This window comes from Pelobates fuscus, chromosome 1 (genome assembly GCF_036172605.1).
Source record: "Pelobates fuscus isolate aPelFus1 chromosome 1, aPelFus1.pri, whole genome shotgun sequence".
Classification (NCBI taxonomy): domain Eukaryota; kingdom Metazoa; phylum Chordata; class Amphibia; order Anura; family Pelobatidae; genus Pelobates; species Pelobates fuscus.
The window spans coordinates 209,568,350-209,591,986 of record NC_086317.1 but is presented as its reverse complement, the minus strand read 5'-3'; the positions used below and the strand labels follow the sequence as shown (position 1 = coordinate 209,591,986).

The window sequence follows — 23,637 nt, the reverse complement described above, 5'->3', positions numbered from 1 at the left end:
TTACTGGGGGACATTAGAGAGACAATCTAAGCGCCAAAATAATTTTAGCTTAGTGAAGTGGTTTTGGTGTATACATCATCTTATTGAAGTTGTTATAATGCCTTCAGTGCTGACCATCCAGTCCCACCGCTCGAGCCCTATATTAAATTAAATAGAAGGCTTGGAAGTGTAGCGTCAAGCCACACCATTAAGACCTCTGGATATGAGAGCCGGGAATATTACTTCCCGGCTCTCATACTGTCATGTCACGCACGCATGCCCAGTGCCGTCATGGTCAGCCATAGAGAATCATTGAATACAATGAAGGAATCGTAGGTGCATCCTATATGAGTAGAGGTGGATTGGCCTCCAGTATAACTCGAGCAAGTCATAGCAGTGCCCAAGGAGACTGCGATGGGTAAAAGGTGTGTTATGCTGTTTTGTTTTTTTGACAAATGACAAGAGGCATTAGGACTATAGTGTTAGGAATACAGATATAATTTAGACTTTCTTGCACCCTACTCTGTTAATAGCCTGCTAGCGCTACAGAGCTTCACAGCAATAATACTTCCAGTAATGTGTCTTTAATTCTACAATTAATGTCTTTAGAAATCAGTCTTTGCAAATAAGATACATTGTTCAAGTTCTAAATTGCTTAAATAATTACGAGTAAGTCACCTAAAATGTCTCAGAATAGCCCTGGCCACACACCCAATCACATCCCTAAAATTAAAGTGTCCCTCTTTGTCCATTTGTAATGTAAGGAGATACCATTGGTTACTAATGAATGAAACATAACCAACTCAATGCACTTACCATGTCTTTAAATATGATATTCATATTAATAAAATGGGAAACTGCTATCATTGTTCCCCTTCCAAAAAATATAAACAATTTATAATGTACAATAGCTCTGATTTGAAGAATTAAAGAATCTATTAAATATGAGGCCAACTTCGGCTTCATTCAGTTTCATGTTATTCAATGAACTTTTCTGGATGTTTCTCACGGAGTTTGCTGTATTTATTAATTTTATAACTATAAAAATAAAAATATTCGAGACTCTATGAATTATAGCTTACAGTACAGCCAGAGCTATGGAAAGGCAATACCACACGCGGAACCTTTCTTGCACGCTCTGGTTTCCCCTTCTGGGGGGCGGATTTAGTCGACGTACTCACCTCTGTCTCTGCGTTGCTATTACCATTTCAGCTAAAGGTCCTGTAAATGAACGGCCGTGAGCGCATGCGCAGTAGCATCAACCGGATGTAGCGTGAAACGTTCTCCCAGAATGCCCAGGGAGCAGGATCTGTAGCAAAGATGGCGGCGAATCCGAACTCAAACAAATATGTGTTTGAGTGTCCAAACTGGTATGAGAGCTGTGACATGGATATTGATAGATAAGGGGATGTTGTTCTGTGTATCACTAGGCTTGATGTAACAGTGTGGATACAGTGTGGAGAAATGCATTGAGAGTGGCGAGCCAGCCAATATTCTAGCCTTGCAGGCAGGCTGGGGTAAATGGCTAATTGGCTGTGTTTCATGTTGGGTCTATGGGAGACGGACTGTTATGGGTGAACAAACAGAAACACACAGATAATGTAGAATACAAGATGGGGAGCTTATATCGTGCTGTACATGGTAGCTGGTGGGTGTGACTGGCTGCATGGCAGGGCTGGCCAGGAGTTAAACCATCTATCTACTGTTTGACCTCCTTCTCAAGTCAGCTATTAATAACATATTGATCCTAATACTTGGCATGATGAGCTCTGCTTATCAATATCTGAAAGACTGCTATTGTGCTATTTGAAGAACTTTGCAAGCCATATAAGGCAAAGCTCCTCAACACAAACTAATCAGCTGGAATTTTATAACATACCATTTTTTTTTAAGCACATGTATGTTAATAATTACTTATTGCCTGTTTTTGAGTTATTTCATATAGATATGATCTTAAGTGGCAAAAGAAAAAAAACTGTACAAATGGTTATACGTCAGTACATGGTTTATATTCCTGATTATAATTGTAAGGTGGTGTGTCACTATATAAATGCTAATAATAATAACAACAGAGGATATAAGGCAACGAATGAAGTATGAAAGGCTATGTCTTAAAGTGGATCACATTTGTTTTTAAATTAGCATGTCCCAACCTTCTTTAATCACATACAGGACTAAAAGACATGGAAATCCTCTAGTGACTGTTTGGTAAACAGCTACCTGAGGTGCAGTTAAAGGACCACTCTAGGCACCCAGACGACTTCAGCTTAATGAAGTGGTCTGGGTGCCAGGTCCAGCTAGGGTTAACTAATTGTTTTATAAACATAGCAGTTTCAGAGAAACTGCTATGTTTATCAATTAGTTAAGCCTTCCCCTATTTCCTCTAGTGGCTGTCTCACTGACAGCCGCTAGAGGCGCTTGCGTGATTCTCACTGTGAAAATCACAGTGAGAGCACGCACGCGTCCATAGGAAAGCATTATGAATGCTTTCCTATGTGACCGGCTGAATGCGCGCGCAGCTCTTGCCGCGCGTGCGCATTCAGCCGACGGGGAGAAGAGGCGGATCGGAGGAGGAGAGCAGGAGGAGAGCTCTCCGCCCAGCGCTGGAAAAAGGTAAGATTTAACCCCTTTCCAGAGCCGGGCGGGAGGGGGTCCCTGAGGGTGGGGGCACCCTCAGGGCCCTCTAGTGCCAGGAAAAAGAGTATGCTTTCCTGGCACTAGAGTGGTCCTTTAACAGTCAAAGGTAATTATTGCAGTTTATTAAACACTGTAATAATTACATTTTTAGGGTTAAGAGACCAGGGACTATGCATCCAGACCACTTCAATGAGCTGAAGTGGTCTGGGTGCCTGTAGTGTCCCTTTAACCCCTTAAGGACCAAACTTCTGGAATAAAAGGGAATCATGACATGTCACAAATGTCATGTGTCCTTAATGGGTTAATCTTGCTGCGATTTTGTATGAATTAGTTTGCGCATTTCAAAGGTTTCATCAATAACTGCTGTGTTAAATGCTTACAGTAGTGGAATCTCTACTGTGTGAGAAATAACCAAGTGTGTGTGAGTTTTGGTTGTAAGAACACAAAAAAAAAAGACTTAAAATGTTACACATCTATCATGTCCATAACAAAGCTAAAGCTGTTTTGGTGTCTATAGTGTCCCTTTTAAAATATTGCACAAAAGTACCTTGCTGGTTCTGGACAGACATATGCGCACATGTACAGTCACTGACACACACATTTTCTCACACACTTACAAAGTATAATTTTTTTCTTATTCTAATTACTGTATATGATACATTCCAATAGATATAAATACAGATGCACACGGAAATTAAATAAAAAAAAAAATACATATTTTTAACCACCCTCCGGTTTCCTACCTTTTGGGCGCAGGAGGGTGGCTTCCCTAGGGTCCAGTGGGACTAGGCAGCATCAGGTGACAGTGGGGATGGATGCCGCTGGTCCAGACTCCTCCTTGTGTATCCTCATGTAGCTCTCTATGCGTCGGAAGGAAGCGAAGGGAACTGTAATTACTTCCTCCCGGCGCTGAGGTAGTGCAGGGGAATGGGTGGGTGGACGACCAGCTGGTTATGTGGAATGGGGGCGGACGGCAAGCAGAGCCATTTTTATTTAGTGTACTCCCTGCGTGGCCTCAGTGCCGGGAGGAACTAATTACAGTTCTGTTCACTTCCTCCCAATGCATGAGGACTGTCAAATCCAGGCCGCCTGGGATTTGTCAAGCCCTGTCTTAAAAGCACCACAATGCTTTAACTTCCAATGCAATAGTAAGGACATTATAAAGTTCAGGTCTCAAAAACATTTGTATTTGTGTTTTTTTTTGTATTGGATCATGGCTAATTGAATATTTCTCCCCATATAGGGCAGGGAAGCCACCTCCAGGTCTACATCTTGATGTAGTTAAAGGAGACAAGCTTATAGAGGTATGAAAACATTATAAATTCACATTGTTGTTAATCCTTTATGTACCTGTGAAATTAAGTCAAGCGATCGAGTGTAGATATGAATGTGTGGTCATATTGGTATGCAAATGCATTAAATGAATAAATTGTATGCAGCAAGTGTTACTTGAAACCAAGTAGTACACAACTGATGACTTGCCATATCTGAAATTAGCGTCTGACTACTTAAAGGACCACTATAGTGCCAGGAAAACACTTGTTTTCCTGGTACTATAGGGTCATTAGGTGTGTTTCTTGTTACCTCGTGTTACCTTATGAGGTTAACAAGTTTTTGAATGGTTTAACAGAGTCTTCCTAAACCAATTTGCTTGGCTCCTCTGGCCCAGGCTCCAATGCAGAAGGGTTTCACTTGGGCTCTGGAGGTAGGCTGAGAACATCACCTGACCACTTTCAGCCTATAAGTGGCAACCCATTGAGAAAAATGCTATAGAAATATATGTACCTTTCAGTTTAAACTAACTCTCTGTACGCAACAAAAAAAAACAACAACCTTTGGCTTATGGAAGTGATTTTGGTATATACAGTTACATCTGAAATGGAAATATTTGGACACTGGCAAAGTATGGTTATTTACTAAAATAAATTTAAAGTTACTGTTAAAGGGACACTATAGTCACCCAGACCACTTCAGCTCAATGAAGTGGTCTGGGTGCCAGGTCCCTCAGGTTTTAACCCTTCAGATGCAAACATAGCAGTTTCAGAAAAACTGTTTACGTTTGGGGTTAATCCCGCCTCTAGTGGCTGTCTTCCGGACAGCCACTAGAGGCGCATATGCAACGCTGGATGCGAATTTCGCATCCATTGCGCTTTCCTATGGACTCTTTGCGCGCGTGGCACTTGACGCTCATTCCGCTCCACTAGGGAAAAGACGTCGGGCGGGGAGGAGAGGTCACCAGCGCCGAGGAAGCCCGGCGCTGGATTAAGGTAAGCTGCAGAAGGGGGTTTTAAAGTTACACATTGCTTTGGTGCATATAGTGTCCCTTTAAAGGCTTCATGTGTATTTACTTGTGTACTTGACATTCATTGTAACTCTCTATAATGAAGCATAATACATACTGTTAGTAGTAGGACACTCTGCACTTGATACTAACCTAGATATGCATGCCCAAGTTTGCACTCAGACTTGTGCATATTCCATGGTATCTGGGTCTCTTAAGTGCCATATTAATTAAGCCATAAGCATTTAAGCTCATTGTGTGAAGTTGCACACTGGGTTATAACTTGTGGCACAGATTTAAGCATGTGATAACTGCAATCAAGGTAATGGGTATGGGTTATAATATATGTATGGACTCTGCTTTTATGGAATAAATAAAATCATTTGTATTACTTTTTTCTTCTCTACAGAGAAAGTAGCAAATATGAGTAGTGATATGTTTTCCAAAGATAGAAGCCTGTTCTAGCAAATTTTTTGAAACATGCATGGAGTATATTGAGCATTTAGGGAAACTGTAGTGAGTCCCATAGAGCAGCTTGTTACAGTACTGCAGAGTACAAAGTTTTTTCAGTAAAAATCATTCACCGATTAACGCCTTCACAGATCACTCCCTTAACCACTGGAAAAAAAATGAATGCATGAATACGTAGTTGACACATGGAACAGGGAAACAACAATATTATTGCATTACATTTCTGGTGCATTGACACAACTAAAATATTTATAATATAAATATAATTATGGTCTCACTTTTCCCTCATACCTGAGTTCCTGCTGGACTGAGCTACAGGAGCTGGTAGTCAATCCCACCGGCCATGTATTGGCTGAGCGCATCAGCTGACCGTTCTCAGCCAATTAATACAATTCTGTTGAATTGTATTAGGAAAATACACAGAAATTACATTAGCCTAGAGTTCCAGTCCGGCTAATGATGCAGCTGCCAAAAGTGGAGTTGGACCTCTGGCAGCAGAGGAGTTAAACTCCATATGTGCAGAGTTTCAAAGCGAGCCACTGCATATACAGTCTGCAGGCACCATGACCACTTTAAATAACTGAAGCGTTCATGGTGTTTGGAGTAACCCTTCAATTTAGGGCAAGAACATATTAGATTACCTGTGACAGCATTGCAGCATATCTTATCAGATGGGAGGGAGCTGTCTGGGTGTCTGAAGACATCTAGACAGAGAACCAGCTCACGATTTCAAGTGCAGCTCAATGGAGCTTGGTTCGTATTGCGTACACCATGGCTTGCTGCAGTAGTGTGTTAATATCCTGCACTACCAATGCATAAACCTTGCTGGAATTGTACTGATCTGCAGTGCAAGCCCAGGTTCATGTGGCTCACGCTAGATAATAGTGATGAGTCTTCAACTCTCTTGCAAAGATAGGAAATTCAAAATAGAAGGGAAAAGTGACCATTAGTAGAAGGGTGCCATCTACTAGGAGAAAGGGACAGTAACATGCCACTGACCCCACTGTGCCAAATGAGGCATTCCCAATGACATGGGGAAAAAACTGAAATTATGGAATGCATACAACCTTCACATAAAACCAATGCCTCTTAACCCGCATACATGAATCTATTGACACCCATACAATGACATTTTATACATATTTTACTTTTCTGGATATAATCATGGCAACACTACAGATGGGAATAGCTAATTTCCTCCTAAATTGAACAAGAACACTTCTTATTCTAATAATAATAAGAGACTCCATCCCCTTCAGGTGGACACATGTTGTTTTGCACCTCTTCCTTTTCTTTTGTAGCTTATTTGGATCTATGGTACTCCTAGCTCATGGGGACTTCACACTCTCTCCCCATGGAAGCCTCAGGACATGATGACTCACCAAGGAGGTCCCCCTAGAGGATTTTCCCCTTCTGATGATAATTCCCTTGTATGGATACACCTACCTGATTATGGCTTTATATGGGTGTCTAAAGCTTACTCATGTATGTTAATTGTCCTGGATGGGCCCAGTTGATCACTGACAAATGGGTTAGAAAAATTTAAAGCAAAGGCTAATTTTGGGATTCCCTACCATCCTTTATGCTCGGTTTCTAACAATCCAGAATTCTCTAGATCTAAAAAAGGCAAATGCTATTAATCTCTTCACAACCTCATTCTTAGCAAAAGGAGTAATCTTCCCTGTTCCTCATGGAGAAAAAGGATTATGTTACTACTTAAGTCTTTGTTTGACCCCGACGGCATCAGGAGAATAGAGACCCATCATGAATCTTTACAAACTATATGAGGAAATGATTAGAAGATTTAAGATGTAATCAGTCAGTTCCATTACCAATGTCATCTTTCTAGGGGATTGGATGGTTGCCTTAGATCTCCATGCTGTTTATTTTTATGTTTATTCCAATTGCCCTTTCTCGCCAGTAGTTTCTCAGATATGCGGTGAACCATCAACATTATACTGCTGTACTCTCCTGTTCGGTCTCAGCACTGCTCCCATAAACTTTTCCAAAATTGTATTTATTCACCGGGATTAACAACCTCCAGAAGAGCCGGCTTTACCTATCTCAAGAGATGGTAAACGTGGGTGCAAGAATCAACACATTCAGATCATGGATCCTTCCATGTCAATCAAGATCATCTGGCCTGCATTTTTTCCCCATCCTTCATTGGAAGTGGAGAAAAAGTGGCATTGTCTGGATCTACTTCAGTGTTTCTCAATTTGCTTGAACTATTTGCACCTCTAACATCAGAAAAACATCTTGTTTTATTATTCCATCTGAACACAAGTTGGGCCGGGCTGTTTCTACCACTTCCTTTGGTAACTGGATCATCACACATATTTTCCAGGCTTATTAAACGTCTGGAGTTCCGGTCCCATTGGATCTTTGTGCTCATTCTTTGAGATCTTTGGCCTCTTCCAGGGCAGCAGCTAATGTTTCTCCTGACTGCATTTGTTTAGTGGTAACTTGGCACTTATTTTTTTTTTTTTTTTGATTTTCTAGCTGTTTGGCAGGATTGTCTTTTCATATGCATTGTAATTGAGTTTCTAATAATTTTTTTCTTTCTTTCTTTCTTTCTTTTTTTTCCCCCGCTTATGTCTTTAGCTTGGGTATTACCCACCAGTAGTGCTTCCATGGATATATCCAGGAAAACAGAAAATGTATTTCATACTTACCAATATTTTCTTTTCCCGGATATAGGCCATGGCAGCCCTACACTCCCACCCCTACTTCGTCTTTTTGTTTGTGACTGTGGACTAAGACTGAGGTTGTAGGGGATGGTGTCTTTTTATTGTTTAGTTAGATGTTCTTGTCCAATTTAGGAGTGGGAGGAGCTGTACCCATCTGTAGTGCCATCATAGCCTGTATCCAGGAAAAGAAAATATCGTTAAGTATAGAATACAATTTTTGTATTCAGACCTGGCTAGGTTAAGACTTTGTTTCAAGAACTGCTTGCAGTCAAACATGTGCAAAGGTGTATGTTAGTTATAATGCACAGTTAATTAAAATGTATGCTTTATCTTACATAGAAGCTAATTATCGATGAGAAGAAATACTACCTGTTTGGGAGGAATCCAGATATGTGTGACTTCACCATTGATCATCAGTCATGTTCCAGGGTTCATACAGCCTTGGTTTACCACAAGCACCTGAAAAGAGTGTTTCTCATAGATCTGAACAGCAGTAAGTTCCTTTATGTCAATATTTTTATTTTGAAAGGAGATGTTCACCATATTCTACTTCAGAGGGTTGTGCACAGAACTGTGATATTGAGTTATGCCAAGGTTACACTTACACACACACACACACACGCTGGTTAAATTAGTAAGTCAAATATATATATAAATATATTTATTTGATTGTTACTTTAAGGATAGCTTTCCTTGCAGTCATCATTATTCACATTACATTTTCAGACAGGGTACATTCTTAGGTAACTCTCTCCTTTTCTGAATATTTATGTTAACCCTCCCCCTTTTGTATCTCATATGTTCATAAATATTCAATAACCCATCTGGCTCATTCACCCTTTCCTATACTTTCACACTGTTGGTTATAATGGCACTCATGAGTCATTAGACATGAACCATTCTTTCATACTGGATAAAGTCAGTTAATTGGTGCATTATTTAGTGGAATGCCTTTTGATTAAACCATGCAGATAATATTCTAGCTACCACTCACTTTTTACTTTACATCACAAATTCTTCTTTTAAAGTATGTCGTAAATCTCTTAAGAAGATAAATAAATGCACCATATATGTTAAACTGCAATATGTGAGGAAGAAAACCGACTCAAAATAAATGAGCAGATAGACCCTCGTCTTGGTATGGACATGAAGCTGACCACTGTCCGGTTCATATAACGATATCCATCTTTGTCCAAGCTAGCGTATTCTGACCAGAAGCCACATAAAGTAAAAGAAGGAATGCAGGCGAGGAAAAAATGTATTACAACAAATAATAATATGTACTTAAATGGTAAAATGTGTTTGTACACTCCCAGTGTTAGTGGTGAAAGGGATGTAGCTGTGCTCAGAATTATGTCTCTTGTGTGTGTGTGTATATACAATTTGTTTTTCCACACAATGCCCTTACAACAGATTATTTAAATACAGTTTAGCTCATTTAGCACTGTTTAATTTGTCACCCATGTTGGATTTAGTTTAGGACCCACCGACATTGGGTTGTTGTGAAGTAGTGGTGGGCTTAACACCATATGGCCATATGGGGGGAACTAAATCCTCATATTTGTTTGCTGAGAGAGGTGATTTTTAAGTAGCCATACAAAATTGAAAGCTGTATTATTTGTGCACTGTTACTTAATCTGTAAAATATATAAATAATATGGATGTGCTGTTTTTCTGTCCAGTAATTGGATTACTAGATACTATGAGGGCAACATTGTTTGTAAGTGTCAAACGTATCTCTAAATTTCTTACATTTTATCTATTGTACTGTTTGCACTTTTGTACAAATAATTTATTGATCATTGTTTCCCTTTTCTCTCTTCCCCCTCCTCCCAGCGCATGGAACATTTCTGGGTCATATCCGTTTAGAACCCCACAAGCCACAACAAATCCCTATAGACTCCACAGTTTCATTTGGAGCCTCCACACGAATGTATACTCTTAGAGAAAAACCTCAAACTCTCCCCTCTGCCTTGAAAGGTGATGATAAAGCAGGAGAGGACGAAGAGTTAAAAGGTCTGTTGGGCCTTCCAGAAGAGGAAACAGAGCTTGATGTAAGTGCAATTAACTTGGCAGAAAAGAGCTAGAGAAAACTTTTATTTATCAATACTGTCTAGCTAGCATGTGTTTTTTATTTATTATCCTTTTCTCGTTCACAATGTGACTGAGAGTGACTAGAATGGTCCTTTGGGAATTAGCCTCTGAATGGTGCCCTGTGTGACTTATTTATTTTTTTGTAAAACTGTTTTAGATGCCTTTTGGTGTTGTGCTACACCTACTGTAGGTCCAACCCCATGTTTATTAACTCTTAACATCAAGATTTGGAACCATACTTGTATCAGTACCATGCCCGAGACCCCAGCTCTGTCCACCGCAGCTCTAGCAGTCCATGGCGCTGTCAGCAGGGGGACAGTCTGAGCTGTATAAATAAAGCATTTTATAATATATTATGCATATATATGATTACATTATAAGTGTACTTTAAGATGTACCGTATATACTCGAGTATAAGCAGAGTTTTTCAGCACATTTTTTGTGCTGAAAAAACCCAACTCGACTTATACTCGAGTCAGTATATTTACATTGCCATAATACAGACATGGGGCTGGCAGGAAGCACTTACCTCTCCTGCAGCTCCTGTCAGCTCCCTTCTCCTCCGCGCCGGTCCGGTCAGCTCCCTCTGTCAGCTCCCAGTGTAAGTCTCGCAAGACTTACAGACTTTTCAATGAGAAGTCTTTGCAAGGTAGGTGCTCTGAGCAATTGCTGCCATTTGAGTTTAGCTCTGCTGAACTAAACAAACCAGGAATTAACATGATCTGTTGTCTGCCAAGGGTATGTAACAAAGTGTCAATTTCTTTCAAAGTCTGCACTTTTTGCAAAATGTGTCAGTGTTATAGATATACAAGATTATTCACTAAAGTGAACATTCAAGCTGAATTTCGAATTTAGGATCAATATAGCCAAACTGGAAAACTTCATTTTGAAGTTCACTTTCCATTCTCACTTTAGTGAATAGCCCTGATTGATTTTTTTTTTTTTTTTTAAATCTGAATCTAATCTGTTTGTCTTTTATTACCTTTTATAAAAAATGAACATTCTATGCTTTAGGGTAGGGGTGGGAAACCTTTGACCCTCCAGATGTTTTGGACTACATCTCCCATAATGCTCTTGCATACATAATGCTGGCAAACCATTTAGGGAGATGTAGTCCACAATATCTGGAGAGCCAAAGGTTCCCCACCCCTGCTTTAGATGATACATGTTTAAAACAATATAGTGTTTTACTTTAAAGACTAATAGTGATGCATAATTTAATTGTAGCTAAGCCACTCAATACTGTCATTAGTCCCTGTCCTTATCTTATATCTAGGATTGCCTTATGCCTATCCCACGCATGCTTAAACTCCTTCACTGTGTTACCTCTACCGCTTCAGCTGGAAGGCTATTACATGCATCCACTACCCTCTCAGTAATGTAATGCTTCCTGATGTTTTTAAATCTTTGCGCCCCCCCTTCCCTTAATTTAAAGGGACACTATAGTCACCAGAGCAACAACAGCTTAATGTGAGTAGTCTGGTGAGTATATTCATTCCATGCAGCGATTTTGATGTAAACCCTGACTTTTCGAAGGAAAAGCAGTGTTTACATTGCCCCCTAGGGACACCTCCACTTGCAGCACTGCCATTCAGCTTCTCCACGCTTTGCATGGAGAGGCACTATTTTCTGTATAGAGATGCATTAATTCAATACAACTCTATGAGGAGGTGCTGATTGGCCTTGCTGTGTTTAGCTCCGCCTCCTTGTAGATTTCAGCCAAGCCAATGCTTGATTGGCTAAAAATCATAAATGCTGATGATGACAGCAAGGAGGCGGATCAGGGTGGGGCCAGCACAGGCTGGAATGGAATACAGTTTTTTTTGTGTTCCTGACTTTTGTATTTTCTACATGTCCTCTTGGTAAGGTAGTTTTTCTTTCTTTTTTTTTTTTAAATATACTCTACCTCTTTACTGTGTTGATTCCCTTTATGTATTTAAATGTTTCTATTATATCCCCCTGGTCTTGTCTTTCCTCCAAGCTATACATGTTAAGATCCTTTAACCTTTCCTTGTAAGTTTTACCCTGCAATCCATGAACCAGTTTAGTAGCCCTTCTCTGAACTCTCTCTAAAGTATCAATATCCTTCTGGGGATAGGTACAATACTACAGGTGAGGTCTCCACCAGTGTTCTGTACAATGGCATGAACACTTCCCTCTTTCTACTGCTAATACCTCTCCCTATACAACCAAGCATTCTACTAGCATTTCCTGCTGCTCTACCTTTAGGTCATCTGAAATAATTACCCCTAAATCCCTTTCCTCAGATGTTGAGGTCAGGACTGTATCAAATATTCTGTACTCTGCCCTTATATAGATTGCATCTATATGCAGTTTAACGGTCAAAGGTAGTGTAAAGCAAAGTTTTTGAAATGTCTTGATTTAAGCAAGTATGCATCAATTTGCAGAATCTGACAGAGTTCAACACTGCACACAACAAGAGAATATCCACGCTCACCATTGAAGAGGGCAACCTTGATATTCAGAGACCAAAAAGGAAGAGGAGGAATTCCCGGGTAACATTCAACGAAGACGATGAAGTTATCAACCCAGGTGAGTGGGAATTCCTGTGTTTACTTAAGTGTACTTCTGATTTATTTATGTGATTTGTGTACTTTGACAAACGGGTTAATCTCATCTCTACATTTTGTTTCATTTTGGATTCAGTATATTTGTATTATTTGAGGAAAAGGTTTACCAGGCTATCGAGATACTAAGAGTCTCTGACAAGAAAGAAGTTAAAGGGAAAACTCCAAGCATTATAACATTTGCGCTTTGTTTACATTATGGTCCATGGTGGTTCCGTGTCTCTCTGGAAACCATTATTTAACTGAATCAGTTTGCAAAAATCACACTATCTGTCAATCCACATCTTCAGTGACATGTTGTAGGAGGAAACTTTACTTCTTACTCTAACTGCTATATTTGGGCGTATTGTAGAAATTCCCACTACCTGGAACTGCATTTGCTTTTTATTGTTCCTTTCTCAAAGCAACTGACCTATGTTAAAAACAACATTCAGAGCGATCATCTTAGGTAACAGCTTAATTTATTTTACTGATGAAAGAAGTGCTGAACGAAATTTCCTATAAACTCCTGCTTGAAATGGGTTTATTACTGGTGCAAAGTTCTGAAAGTGTATCAATCAGTAGGAGCATTCCACTGGTTCAATAGTGACTACTCTACTTTTGGAACGGTATCCAGAATTATTCTTTACACAAAAAAAATTGAAATTGAAAACTAATGATTTTCAATCAACTTTCTAAATCAGCCCTATTACTTCCCTGTTAGGTTTACAGGCAGCCTTTTTCTTGAATGAATGCCTTGTGGCCTTCCCCATATCAAAACTTGGATTTGTATTTATCAAACTCTTTGGTTGTTTTTAAGAGTAAGTCTGTGCTGAAACCTAAAATAACATGTTAATTTTTTCCCCTTTATCTGCAGAGGATGTAGATCCCTCAGTTGGACGTTTTAGGAATATGGTGCAGACAGCTGTTGTTCCTGTAAAAGTATGTTTCTCAATTTTTCCCCTACCTTTCTCTAATCTATAAATACCCCTTACCCCCCTTCACTTCTGAAATGCTTTGTCTTCAACAGAAAAAGAAGTCTGATAACCCTGGATCCCTAAGCCTTGAAGACTCTGTGGGACGGCGTGTTCAAAACTTCCCATTTTCTGCAGGTCTTTATGGTGGCCTACCACCTACCAATGCTGAGGCAGGAGCACAGACAGCAGGTAGCCATGCTACTGCCCTTATAGGGGGCATGCCTTTTCCCAACTTGGCCCCTGAGGTGGATCTTACCCCAACTACTCCTACTGCTGTACCAATTACAGTTGCTCCTACACCATCCAGCTTCACTACAGAAGCTGTTAATGAGCCTAAGAAAAAGAAGTATGCCAAGGAAGCATGGCCTGGAAAAAAGCCCACTCCTTCTTTGCTTATTTGATAGACTTAAACCAGTTGCAGGATAAAGGGGTTCCGGGACACTTTGAATGATCAGTCATATTCATTTTATCGGTTTCTAAAAGAAACAGGGCTCCTGGCCCATTTCCTGCCTGATTGTATATACCATGTCTGTTCTTCGCCGACTGGATTGTAGGCAGGAAGTGAAAAATTACAGTGATTAAAGTGAAGCTTTTGTACCCTTAAATTTCCTCTTGATAATGGTCATGTTCCTCTCCCATTGTATGTTTATACACCGATGAAGAACACCTCACTTACTGTTGTAACCGCAAACCTTGTCAGTGGAGGAACCTAAAAAGCATTTACGCGCACGCAGACTCACACACACTCTATGATTTCTTGGGTTTTTATACAGTGTATAGAAACCTGCACACATGTACAGCTATAGTGACAGATTATTTTTGATATGTATAATTTGATTTCTATGAGTTTATAATATAATGTTACACTTATGGTTTGAATGTACGCTTGTGCATGTGAACACTAGAAAGGGACTTTAGTCCTCTAATACTGGGGTAATTCACTCCATGCAGCATACAGACCTTTGTTTTTTGATATCCTATTTTTTAAAATAAATAAGTGAAACATAGGCCGTGTGAGGACCTCAAGGCCAGGAGTTAAGGATCCCTTATCTAGTATATGGATTGGTACCATTTTCAGTGAGTAATTATAATAGTTTTCAATGTATTCATGTTTGCAGGTAGACTGATGTGTGTAATTTAGTTGTCATTTAACGTGTGTTTAAATCTATTACACTGTTCAAAAGTCTGATACATCTTTGACCTTACCTTGCTGTAATGAACTTTATTATATACATTTGTATGATTAGATTTCCCTTATTTAAAGACACATTTTCTAGGTGCAATGGAGATAATATTCTAAAACAAACTTTTTGTTGCTTCTCTTATCATAATCTGTGTAATTTTAGTTTAAAATAATCTTTATAGTAGTAGTCAAAAATGTATTATTTTCTTTTGAATTTCTATTGTATAGTAACTTTTTTTTTTATTGTTAGATATTATGGGTTATAGTTTGTGGATTTTTATTTTTAAGGGGGATGGCGGGTGTGGGATGTAAGGTTGGAAACACAAACTAAAAACACCTGACTAGTGAGCTGCACTGCCAGAATATAATTTCATTTTATGCTGACAAAGCCTGGAAGGCAGGATACCTGATGTAGTGTGCATGTGAGAGCTAGCAGTGCATTCACTGTAACGGCTGGGTAAGTCACTGAAAGCAGGAGCCAACCAATTTAAGCCATCTATAAAAACTGAGTGTTCAGCATCAAGAAAAGAGGTGGAACAATGAACTTATGCAAACGGGAATATTGGACTTTTTTTTTTAAATTAACTTAACTGTTCCTTAAAAAATGAAAAAGGTATAAAATATAATTCTGAAAACGTGTTTAGCTCCCTTGGATTGGTATTCAACATGTAGTATTTGAGCTATGAGTTAATGCTATGTTGAGTGTATTACCATGATAATTACAATAATAACAGATGTACGAAGAGCAGTTCTATGAAGGGAATCATTGGAAAAAAAACTAAAACTACTGCACTGAAATTAGAGGTTCCAGTTTACATATTCTGTGAATATGAGATGTGTTCCAAGAACTAAAACCAATGCGATAACAACAAGAATAACTGAAAAGAAACCATTTACAGACCTAATTGTGTGAAAGCATGAGTGTGGCATGTGCTAAATTAATGTATTCATGCACCTAACACTCATGGTTAAAATATGTGCTTTTTTATTTTTGAGGGGGAGTAAATTAGTGAAACTGTTGGTAAAACACTCTTGCTCTGTATGTGCACTCTCACTAAACACACACCCATCTATATGTTTAAATGCTTAGTGGTTCTATAGAGGACAGATGGAATCATTTTTTATATTTATTTTTTTTAAAATAATTTTGACTTAAAAACTTCAAATTTCTCACATTCCTTTTGGTTCCATTGCACAATACATTTTTTCTTAACAGTCTGCAAAACAGTTTGTAGTTATTCCTCCACAATTCCTGGCTCAGACTAATCATAGTCTATACCTATTTTACAAAATGTCCCATGTATGCTGTACTAATGAGTACTCACAGTTAATTATCAGGAGGAAAATTTAACATTTCAAGGAATACTCCCTCCACCATAATGACTTTGTCTCAGTGATATGAGGGCAGGAGATGCCATCTTCCCTTCAAGGGGTTTTCAGTGCTTTAAGGCCATAGTTTTTTTTCCCTCTTGCACCTGTCCTTCAGGCTACTGCAATGATCATGAGGAGCTGCCAGTTGGCCTGTGATAGGATGCTTGTGTCAGTATTTCACTAGCTGCCCAGCAAGCCATCCTGATACTGTGGCAACCGGAGAGAGGACAGACACTGTGAGGATTACTTTTAAAGTTAAACCATTCGAAAACAATTTAAACACTAATGGTAAAAGGGTGTCCAGACCCTGCACTCATTTTGCCAAAGTGGTTATTGGGGTGGGAGTGTTCCTTTCAAAAAGTGTACCACGTGACATGGATTAAAACTTTCTTGTCTTTCTCACCAATTTAAACTCATTCTTCATCTGAAAGAATACAGTTTATTGTAAATATATATATATATATTTTTTAATGTGTAGATTTGATATAAACATATACATCTTTTTACGCTTTGTAATTCTTTAATCAGGAATTGGACTTTTTAAGAGTGCATTTTTAGTACATTACCATAGCACCATAATATGTCCTGTTTTAATTTACCTTCAACTCTAGACATTGTATTCTTCGTGTATTTTTTTGTAAAGCAACCTCAAGGTGAGATAAAACATTTTAACTGCATTTTGAATTTTATTTTCTCCTTTGGAATTGTGTTTAGCTAATTACAACTAGAAGTTCACTCCCTGGCTCCTGTTTGCTTTTATTATTGGTTTATAATAAGCAATAGTTAAAGTGACACTCCATGCTATTGAACACAATGTATGTATACTCATGCCTTTCTAACATGCATGTGTAATGTTGTCTACATTTTGGAGGGCACAAATATGCTGAGTTAAGGGTGCTCATTTGACCAGTATAATTCTAAAATTGTGCTTGCTTAAGTTCCAATAGTATTACATTAAAGTCCAAACAGTGGAAGAGCTTCTTGGCCACAATCTGCTTCTGATACCGTTACCAGATAAGAAAGTATAAATATATGAAAGGTAGTTGCTCCAACAGTATTAACGTAAAAATATTACCAACACCAAAAAGTGAATAACAAACAGTCTCTCAAGAAGAACAGAGCTTTTTCGCACAACAAACCTCCTAGCAAATCCTAACTGTTCGCTTCCTCAAGAAGAAACATCTCAAAAGTTTTGCGAATCCCTTTCTCACTTTTTTAAACAAAAAATTGATCTAATCAGGAGCAACATAGTGGTGGAACCTGATGCAGAAACTTTTACACCCTATGATGGCTCGATGTTCTCGAATTTTAAACCCGTTAGTTCATCTGAGATTCTGTTCATCCTCAAGTCTCTCAGGGCATCGTCCTCATCGCTGGATCCCTGCACTGCTCAGCTGGTGAAGGATGCCGCTGATGCTTTGGCCCCCTATATTGCAGACATTGTTAGTATGTAATTTGCCACCGGAGTTGTTCCTGGCATTCTGAAGCAGGCTGTGGTTATCCCTCTGCTGAAGACACCAACTGTGCCACGCTCCGAGTTGAGCAACAATCGACCTATTTCCACCTTGCCTTTTTTGGCCAAGATCATCGAGAGAGCGGCGGTATGGCAAATTCAGCCTCACCTGGAATCTAATCACATTCTGGATGACTTCCAATCGGGATTTCGACCTGGTAGAGGGACAGAAACTGCCCTGGTTAAAGTCCACGACGATCTCCTGTGGGCTTTGGACAGAGGGGAGGAAATTGCCCTGGTACTCCTGGATTTATCGGCGGCCTTCGATACCATCGATCATGATAGATTGACAGAGAGGCTACTTACTGTGGCTGGTGTGGATGACAGGGCGCTAGCTTGGGTGACCTCGTTTCTCCACGACAGGGTTCAAAGGGTAAAATTGGGGACATTTTACTCCTCTAACATCTCCCTGACGTGTGGAGTCCCCCAGGGTTCGGCTTTATCTCCAATCCTGTTTAACATCTATATGAGGCCACTGACCCATATCATCCGCCGCCACATGCTTCCCTATCATATCTATGCCGACGATACCCAGTTGTACTTTCGCCTGGCCAAGAAAAAGGAGGATCAAATCAATCTTTCTTCATGCCTACAGGATATCCAGTCGTGGATGGGAGCCAATTATTTAAAACTTAATGGCTCCAAAACTGAATGCATCATCTTCAGTAACCAGGAGGTGAATAGTATCTTTCCCTCATGGCCGGACTCGTTTTCTCCATCTCCGAGTCCTGCCACTAAGGTCAGAGATCTGGGAGTCATTCTCGATTCCAGGTTGACACTGAAGCCTCAGATTAATCAGGTGGTAAGCTCTTGCCACTACCACCTGAAGCTTCTGAGGTCTATTTTCAGATTCATTGCCCCCTCCGATCAAATCTCGGTGGTCAACGCCATCATCAGTAGCCGATTGGACTACTGCAATGCTCTGTACATTGGACTGCCTCAGAACATCATACACAAGCTACAGTTGATACAGAACGCAGCTGCAAGGCTACTTACGGGTGTGGCCCGTAATGACCATATCACTCCATCATTAAGAGCCTTGCACTGGTTGCCCGTTCGTGAACGGGTTCTGTTTAAAAATGGTTGTTTGGTATATAAGGCAGTCCATGGTATGGGACCAGACTATCTAAAGGATAAATTCACACGCTATACTCCCAGTCGATCCTTGAGATCGGCTGATTTAGCCTTATTGAAGATTCCAAATTTTAAAAAGAAAAAGTGCGGAGGGAGAACGAGTGATGTTCAGGGACTGCAATTTTGGAACTCCCTGCCTCTGACATTAAGACTTGAGAATGATCTACTGAAGTTTCGCCGGAGCTTAAAAACAGTTTTATTTGCTCAGGCGTATGGGATGACATGAAACTTTTAACCTGGTTCAAATGCATGTGATTATAATGCTGTTGTTTGCTGGATATTGTTTTGTCTGTTTTATTGCTGGTATGCGCATCGAGACCCTATGGGTAATAAGACTGCGTTTCTTAAGAATTTTTAATAAATAATAAATAAATAGTAATATAGCACTTTACCGTTAAGCTTTTAAAGACAGAAGCAATTGTTCAAGTTCTGAAAAAAAAAAACAACTAGAATTTTGAGCTGTATGTTTGGTGAACCATAATTTACCTCCATATAAAGTGCATCCTCACTTTAATTTCAAGTCAAATATATATGAAACCTAATGTAATTATGATTTTTTTTTCTTTTTCTTTTTTTTTAACTTTTCAACAGTTTTGGATACTGTAGTAGTGATGACTCTAGTTCTGGCCTCAGAACTTTCAGGGAAGAGGCGAAATACAATGACACAGCCCATGATATAAATCACGTGACTCTGATCGCAACTGATTGATTGCTGGGGCACAGATGTTAGGACTTCTCATTACGTCCTAACTTTGTTAAAGCCCATGTTGTTCTGGACTTAAAAGCGGTAACTGGTTTAAATGTTCAAACATAGTCTGTAATAGTAGTCCTCAGGGAACAAAAAAGAGATGGTGGACGAAAAAATAAATAAAAGAAAGTCATAACACAAATAAAGAAAGTAATTATTGCTAGCTCTGGATACAATTACAAAAGGGCAATTGTTCAATTAGATAAATTGAGCTTCTGAAAGCTAATGATTTAGTAGTGAGCAGTAAAGTCCCCATTTCAGGATGTGTAGAGTTTTATGAAACATACAGAACTTCTATAGTTGTTTCTGTAATAATAACAAAACAAAAAAACACATATATCATATGTACGATTTTCAGAGCAGCATCTCATCTGATTATCAGGCATATGTGGTGTGAACCCACCAAGGATATGTAAGAGGTTTGACGAATCCTCAAAAAAAATCCGATGGATGGCCAGGAATTTATATAATCTAGGAAATGTATTAGGAATTAAAAACAATAGTGGAATATACATTTGCACAAGTACACATTTCACAAACAAACAAGCTTTTTCAAATGATGGTTATGGTCCTAGATTCTAATCCTTAACCCCTTAAGGACCAAACTTCTGGAATAAAAGGGAATCATGACATGTCACACATGTCATGTGTCCTTAAGGGGTTAAACAGGATATATAATTTTGAACTCCCGGGTAAAGTGAATCATGGTCATATGATTGTCATCTTAGATCACTTGATAATCATATAAAACTATGCATGCATATAACACAACTTTAATATACCTCTAAAAGAAAGACGTAAAAAGAATTACATAAAAATACATGTTAAGATTAGTGATGTCGCGAACATAAAATTTTCGGTTCGCGGAACGCGAACTTCCGCAAATGTTCGCGAACCGCCATAGACTTCAGTAGGCAGGCGAATTTTAAAACCCACAGGGACTCTATCTGGCCCCAATAGTGGTTGAAGGGGGGGGGGAGACCTACTCTCCCCCCCCTTCGGCCCCCACCCCTGGGCAGCGGGTGGGGGCCTACTGTCCTCCACCTCTCCGGCCCCCACCCCTGGGCGGCGGGTGGGAGCCATATTGATAATGAGGGGGGGAGACTACTGTCCTCCCCCCCCCGGCCCCCACCCCTGGGCGGCGGGTGGGGGCCATAAAGATAATGAGGGGGGGACCTACTGTCCTCCACCTCTCCGGCCGCCCTGCAATTAGGCTAAGAACACTCTGATTGGCTGGTTTAAGCCAATCAGAGTGCTCTTTGTCATTTTACACAGTGTGGGAAAATTCCAAAGAACTTTCCTACGCTGTGTAAAATGACACAGAGCACTGTGATTGGATGGCTTGAAATCCATCCAATCACAGTGCTCTGTGTCATTTTACACAGCGTGGGAAAATTGAACTTTGAAAATTGAACTGTATAAGCCTTCCCCCGCCCTGCAGAGCTCAGTCTGCGCGGAGCCCTCCATGGGTGAACATGGATTTTTTTTTTGTGCGCTCGGTTTTTTGTTTTTTAATTGCGTCGGTTATTATGGTTTTATATTTGGCCATTTTTGGGGCTGAAAAAAGAAGATTGTAGAAGAAAGAAAACATCGAATGGTAAGTTGTTTTTATCTAATTTTTTTTTTTTACAGGTTTTTAGTTAAAGGTCCCCCCTCATTATTTTTAGGGTGAGTAGGTAGGGTAGGTAGGCGGATAATTTTTTTGGGGGGGAGGGGTGAATACCTTTGTATTTAGGGTCCCCACCCACCGCTCAGGGGTGGGGGCCGGGGGGGACAGTAGGTCCCCCCCTTTTTGTTATTTTTAGGGTCCCCACCCACCGCTCAGGGGTGGGGGCCGGGGGGGGACAATAGGTCCCCCCCTTATTGTTAATTTTTGGGCCCCCACCCACCGCTCAGGGGTGGGGGCCGGGGAGGACAGTAGGTCCCCCCCTTATTGTTATTTTTAGGGCCCCCACCCACGCTGTGTAAAATGACACAGAGCACTGTGATTGGATGGATTTCAAGCCATCCAATCACTCTGCTCTGTGTCATTTTACACAGCGTGGGAAAGTTCTTTGGAACTTGTTCTTTGTTTAATAGACATGCCCCTACTCGCGGTATTGCAAGTAGGGGCACAATTTACTAATACTAAGTAATGTTACTCAGTATTAGTAAATTTGGCCACAAAAAAAAAAAATAGGGGGCGGACCGAACATCGCATATGTTCGCCATCTGTGGCGAACGCGAACACGCTATGTTCGCCAGGAACTATTCGCCAGTGAACCGTTTGGGACATCACTAGTTAAGATCCTTTAACCTTTCCTTGTAAGTTTTATTCTGGAATCCATGAACCAGTTTAGTAGCTTTTCTCTGAACTCTGGAATCTCTTTAACCCCTTAAGGACCAAACTTCTGGAATAAAAGGGAATCATGACATGTCACACATGTCATGTGTCCTTAATGGGTTAAACAAATATTAGAAAGGTAAATTTCTCAGTATGTACCATTGGGTAATAAACATAAAATAAACATATTAAAACCAATGTGGCTTAGTAGAGAAGTAAAACGAGATTAAAATAAGGAAAGGGCATTTAAAGCATTTTAATCTGACAAATCAGAGCCAATAATGCTTGCAAAAGGGAATTAAAGTGGCTAAACAGAACATGAGAAATTGATAGCCAAAGAAAGCAAAATCAACACCTAATGTTTTTTCAAGTACATCAATTCTAAAAAAAAATGTTTGTACGGAAATGAAAGTGTAGGTACACTTGAAACAGAGATGGGTCTGTTAGTTAATGAAGAACAGGAAAGGGCAGACATTTTAAATAACTATTTTTCTTCAGTATATATTAATGAGGATCCTATGGCAAGAGGTATGCAAATGATTGCTGCAAAAAAACTTGCAGATAACGTAAATCCATGAATCAAAACAAGGTGCTACAGCCGCTAAAGAAAATAATGTAAATAGGGCTCCTGGGGGCCAGACGGTATTCACCCACGAGTACTTAAGGAGCGAAGTGGGGAAATAAGTGAACCTCTGTATTTAATCTTTCTTTTGTTTCAGGCATTGTACCGGAGGAAGTCAGATATTGTTCCTATATTTAACCCCTTAAGGACACATGATATGTCTGACATGTCATGATTCCCTTTTATTCCAGAATTTTGGTCCTTAAGGGGTTAAAAAGGGTTCAAAATCCTTGCCTGGTAATTATAGACGTGTGGGCTTAACTTCTGTGACTGGGAAAATATGTGAAGGGCTATTAAGGGATAATATTCAGGAATTCATTGGGAAGAACTTTATTAGCAATAATCAGCATGGTTTTCTGAAACATAGGTCATGTCAAACTAACCTAATTGTATTCTAAAAAGAAGTAAGATCAGGGTGTTGCAGTGGATGTGGTCTACTTGGATTTTTGCCAATGCCTTTGATACGGTTACTCACAATAGGTTAGTGTGCAAACTAAAAAAAATTGGTCTAGATGGATATTCTTGTTCTTGGGTAGAACATTGGCTTAAAGATAGAGTAAGGGTAGAGTTGTCATTAATGGTAAATTTTCAAGCTGGACAAAAGTGTTAAGTGGTGTCCCGCAGGGTTCTGTTTTGGGACAGCTTCTATTTAACATATTTCTAAATGATCTTGAAATAGGCATTAAGTTTTAGTGTTTGCAGATGACACAAAACTTTGTCAAGTAATAAAATGGGAGCAGGATATTGTTTTGCTGCAGAGGGATTTAGATAGATTGGAGGACCGGGTACTAAAATGTCAGATGACATTTTATGTAGAGAAAAACAAAGTTATGCACTTCGGAGTAAAGAATGCACAAGCAGCTTACACCCTAAATGGTAGTGAAGTAGGGATAACAACACACGAGAAGGATACGGGAATTGTCATAGACCATAAATTAGGCAGCAATATGCAATGTCAATTTGCAGTTGCTAAGGTGTAAGGTTTTGTCGTGGATAAATAGGGGCAAACATTCACGGGATGAAAATATAATTTTGCCTCTTTATAAA

At 39.6% G+C, this 23,637-nt stretch overlaps 1 protein-coding gene and 1 non-coding gene across 2 annotated transcripts; both read left to right on the top strand.

Annotated features, from left to right (window-relative positions):
* The first annotated feature begins 1,242 nt into the window (after positions 1-1,242).
* On the top strand, positions 1,243-15,093 carry PPP1R8 (protein phosphatase 1 regulatory subunit 8). Its single transcript, XM_063444462.1, has 7 exons — positions 1,243-1,349; positions 3,860-3,920; positions 8,398-8,551; positions 9,895-10,112; positions 12,561-12,705; positions 13,597-13,661; positions 13,750-15,093. Exons 1-7 carry the CDS (start codon positions 1,300-1,302, stop codon positions 14,095-14,097), a joined length of 1,041 nt encoding a protein of 346 aa, XP_063300532.1. The 5' UTR covers positions 1,243-1,299; the 3' UTR covers positions 14,098-15,093.
* On the top strand, positions 5,034-5,193 carry LOC134576931 (small Cajal body-specific RNA 1). Its single transcript, XR_010085898.1, has one exon. It is a non-coding gene; the product is annotated as a small Cajal body-specific RNA 1 (non-coding RNA).
* Positions 15,094-23,637: the final 8,544 nt, after the last annotated feature.

Coding starts and splice junctions, on each gene's coding strand:
- PPP1R8 (XM_063444462.1), top strand. CDS start 1,300: ATGGCGGCGAATCCGAACTCAAACAAATATGTGTTTGAGTGTCCAAAC. Junction 8,552..9,894: donor TCTCATAGATCTGAACAGCA/GTAAGTTCCTTT, acceptor CCCTCCTCCCAG/CGCATGGAACATTTCTGGGT. Junction 12,706..13,596: donor CGATGAAGTTATCAACCCAG/GTGAGTGGGAAT, acceptor CTTTATCTGCAG/AGGATGTAGATCCCTCAGTT.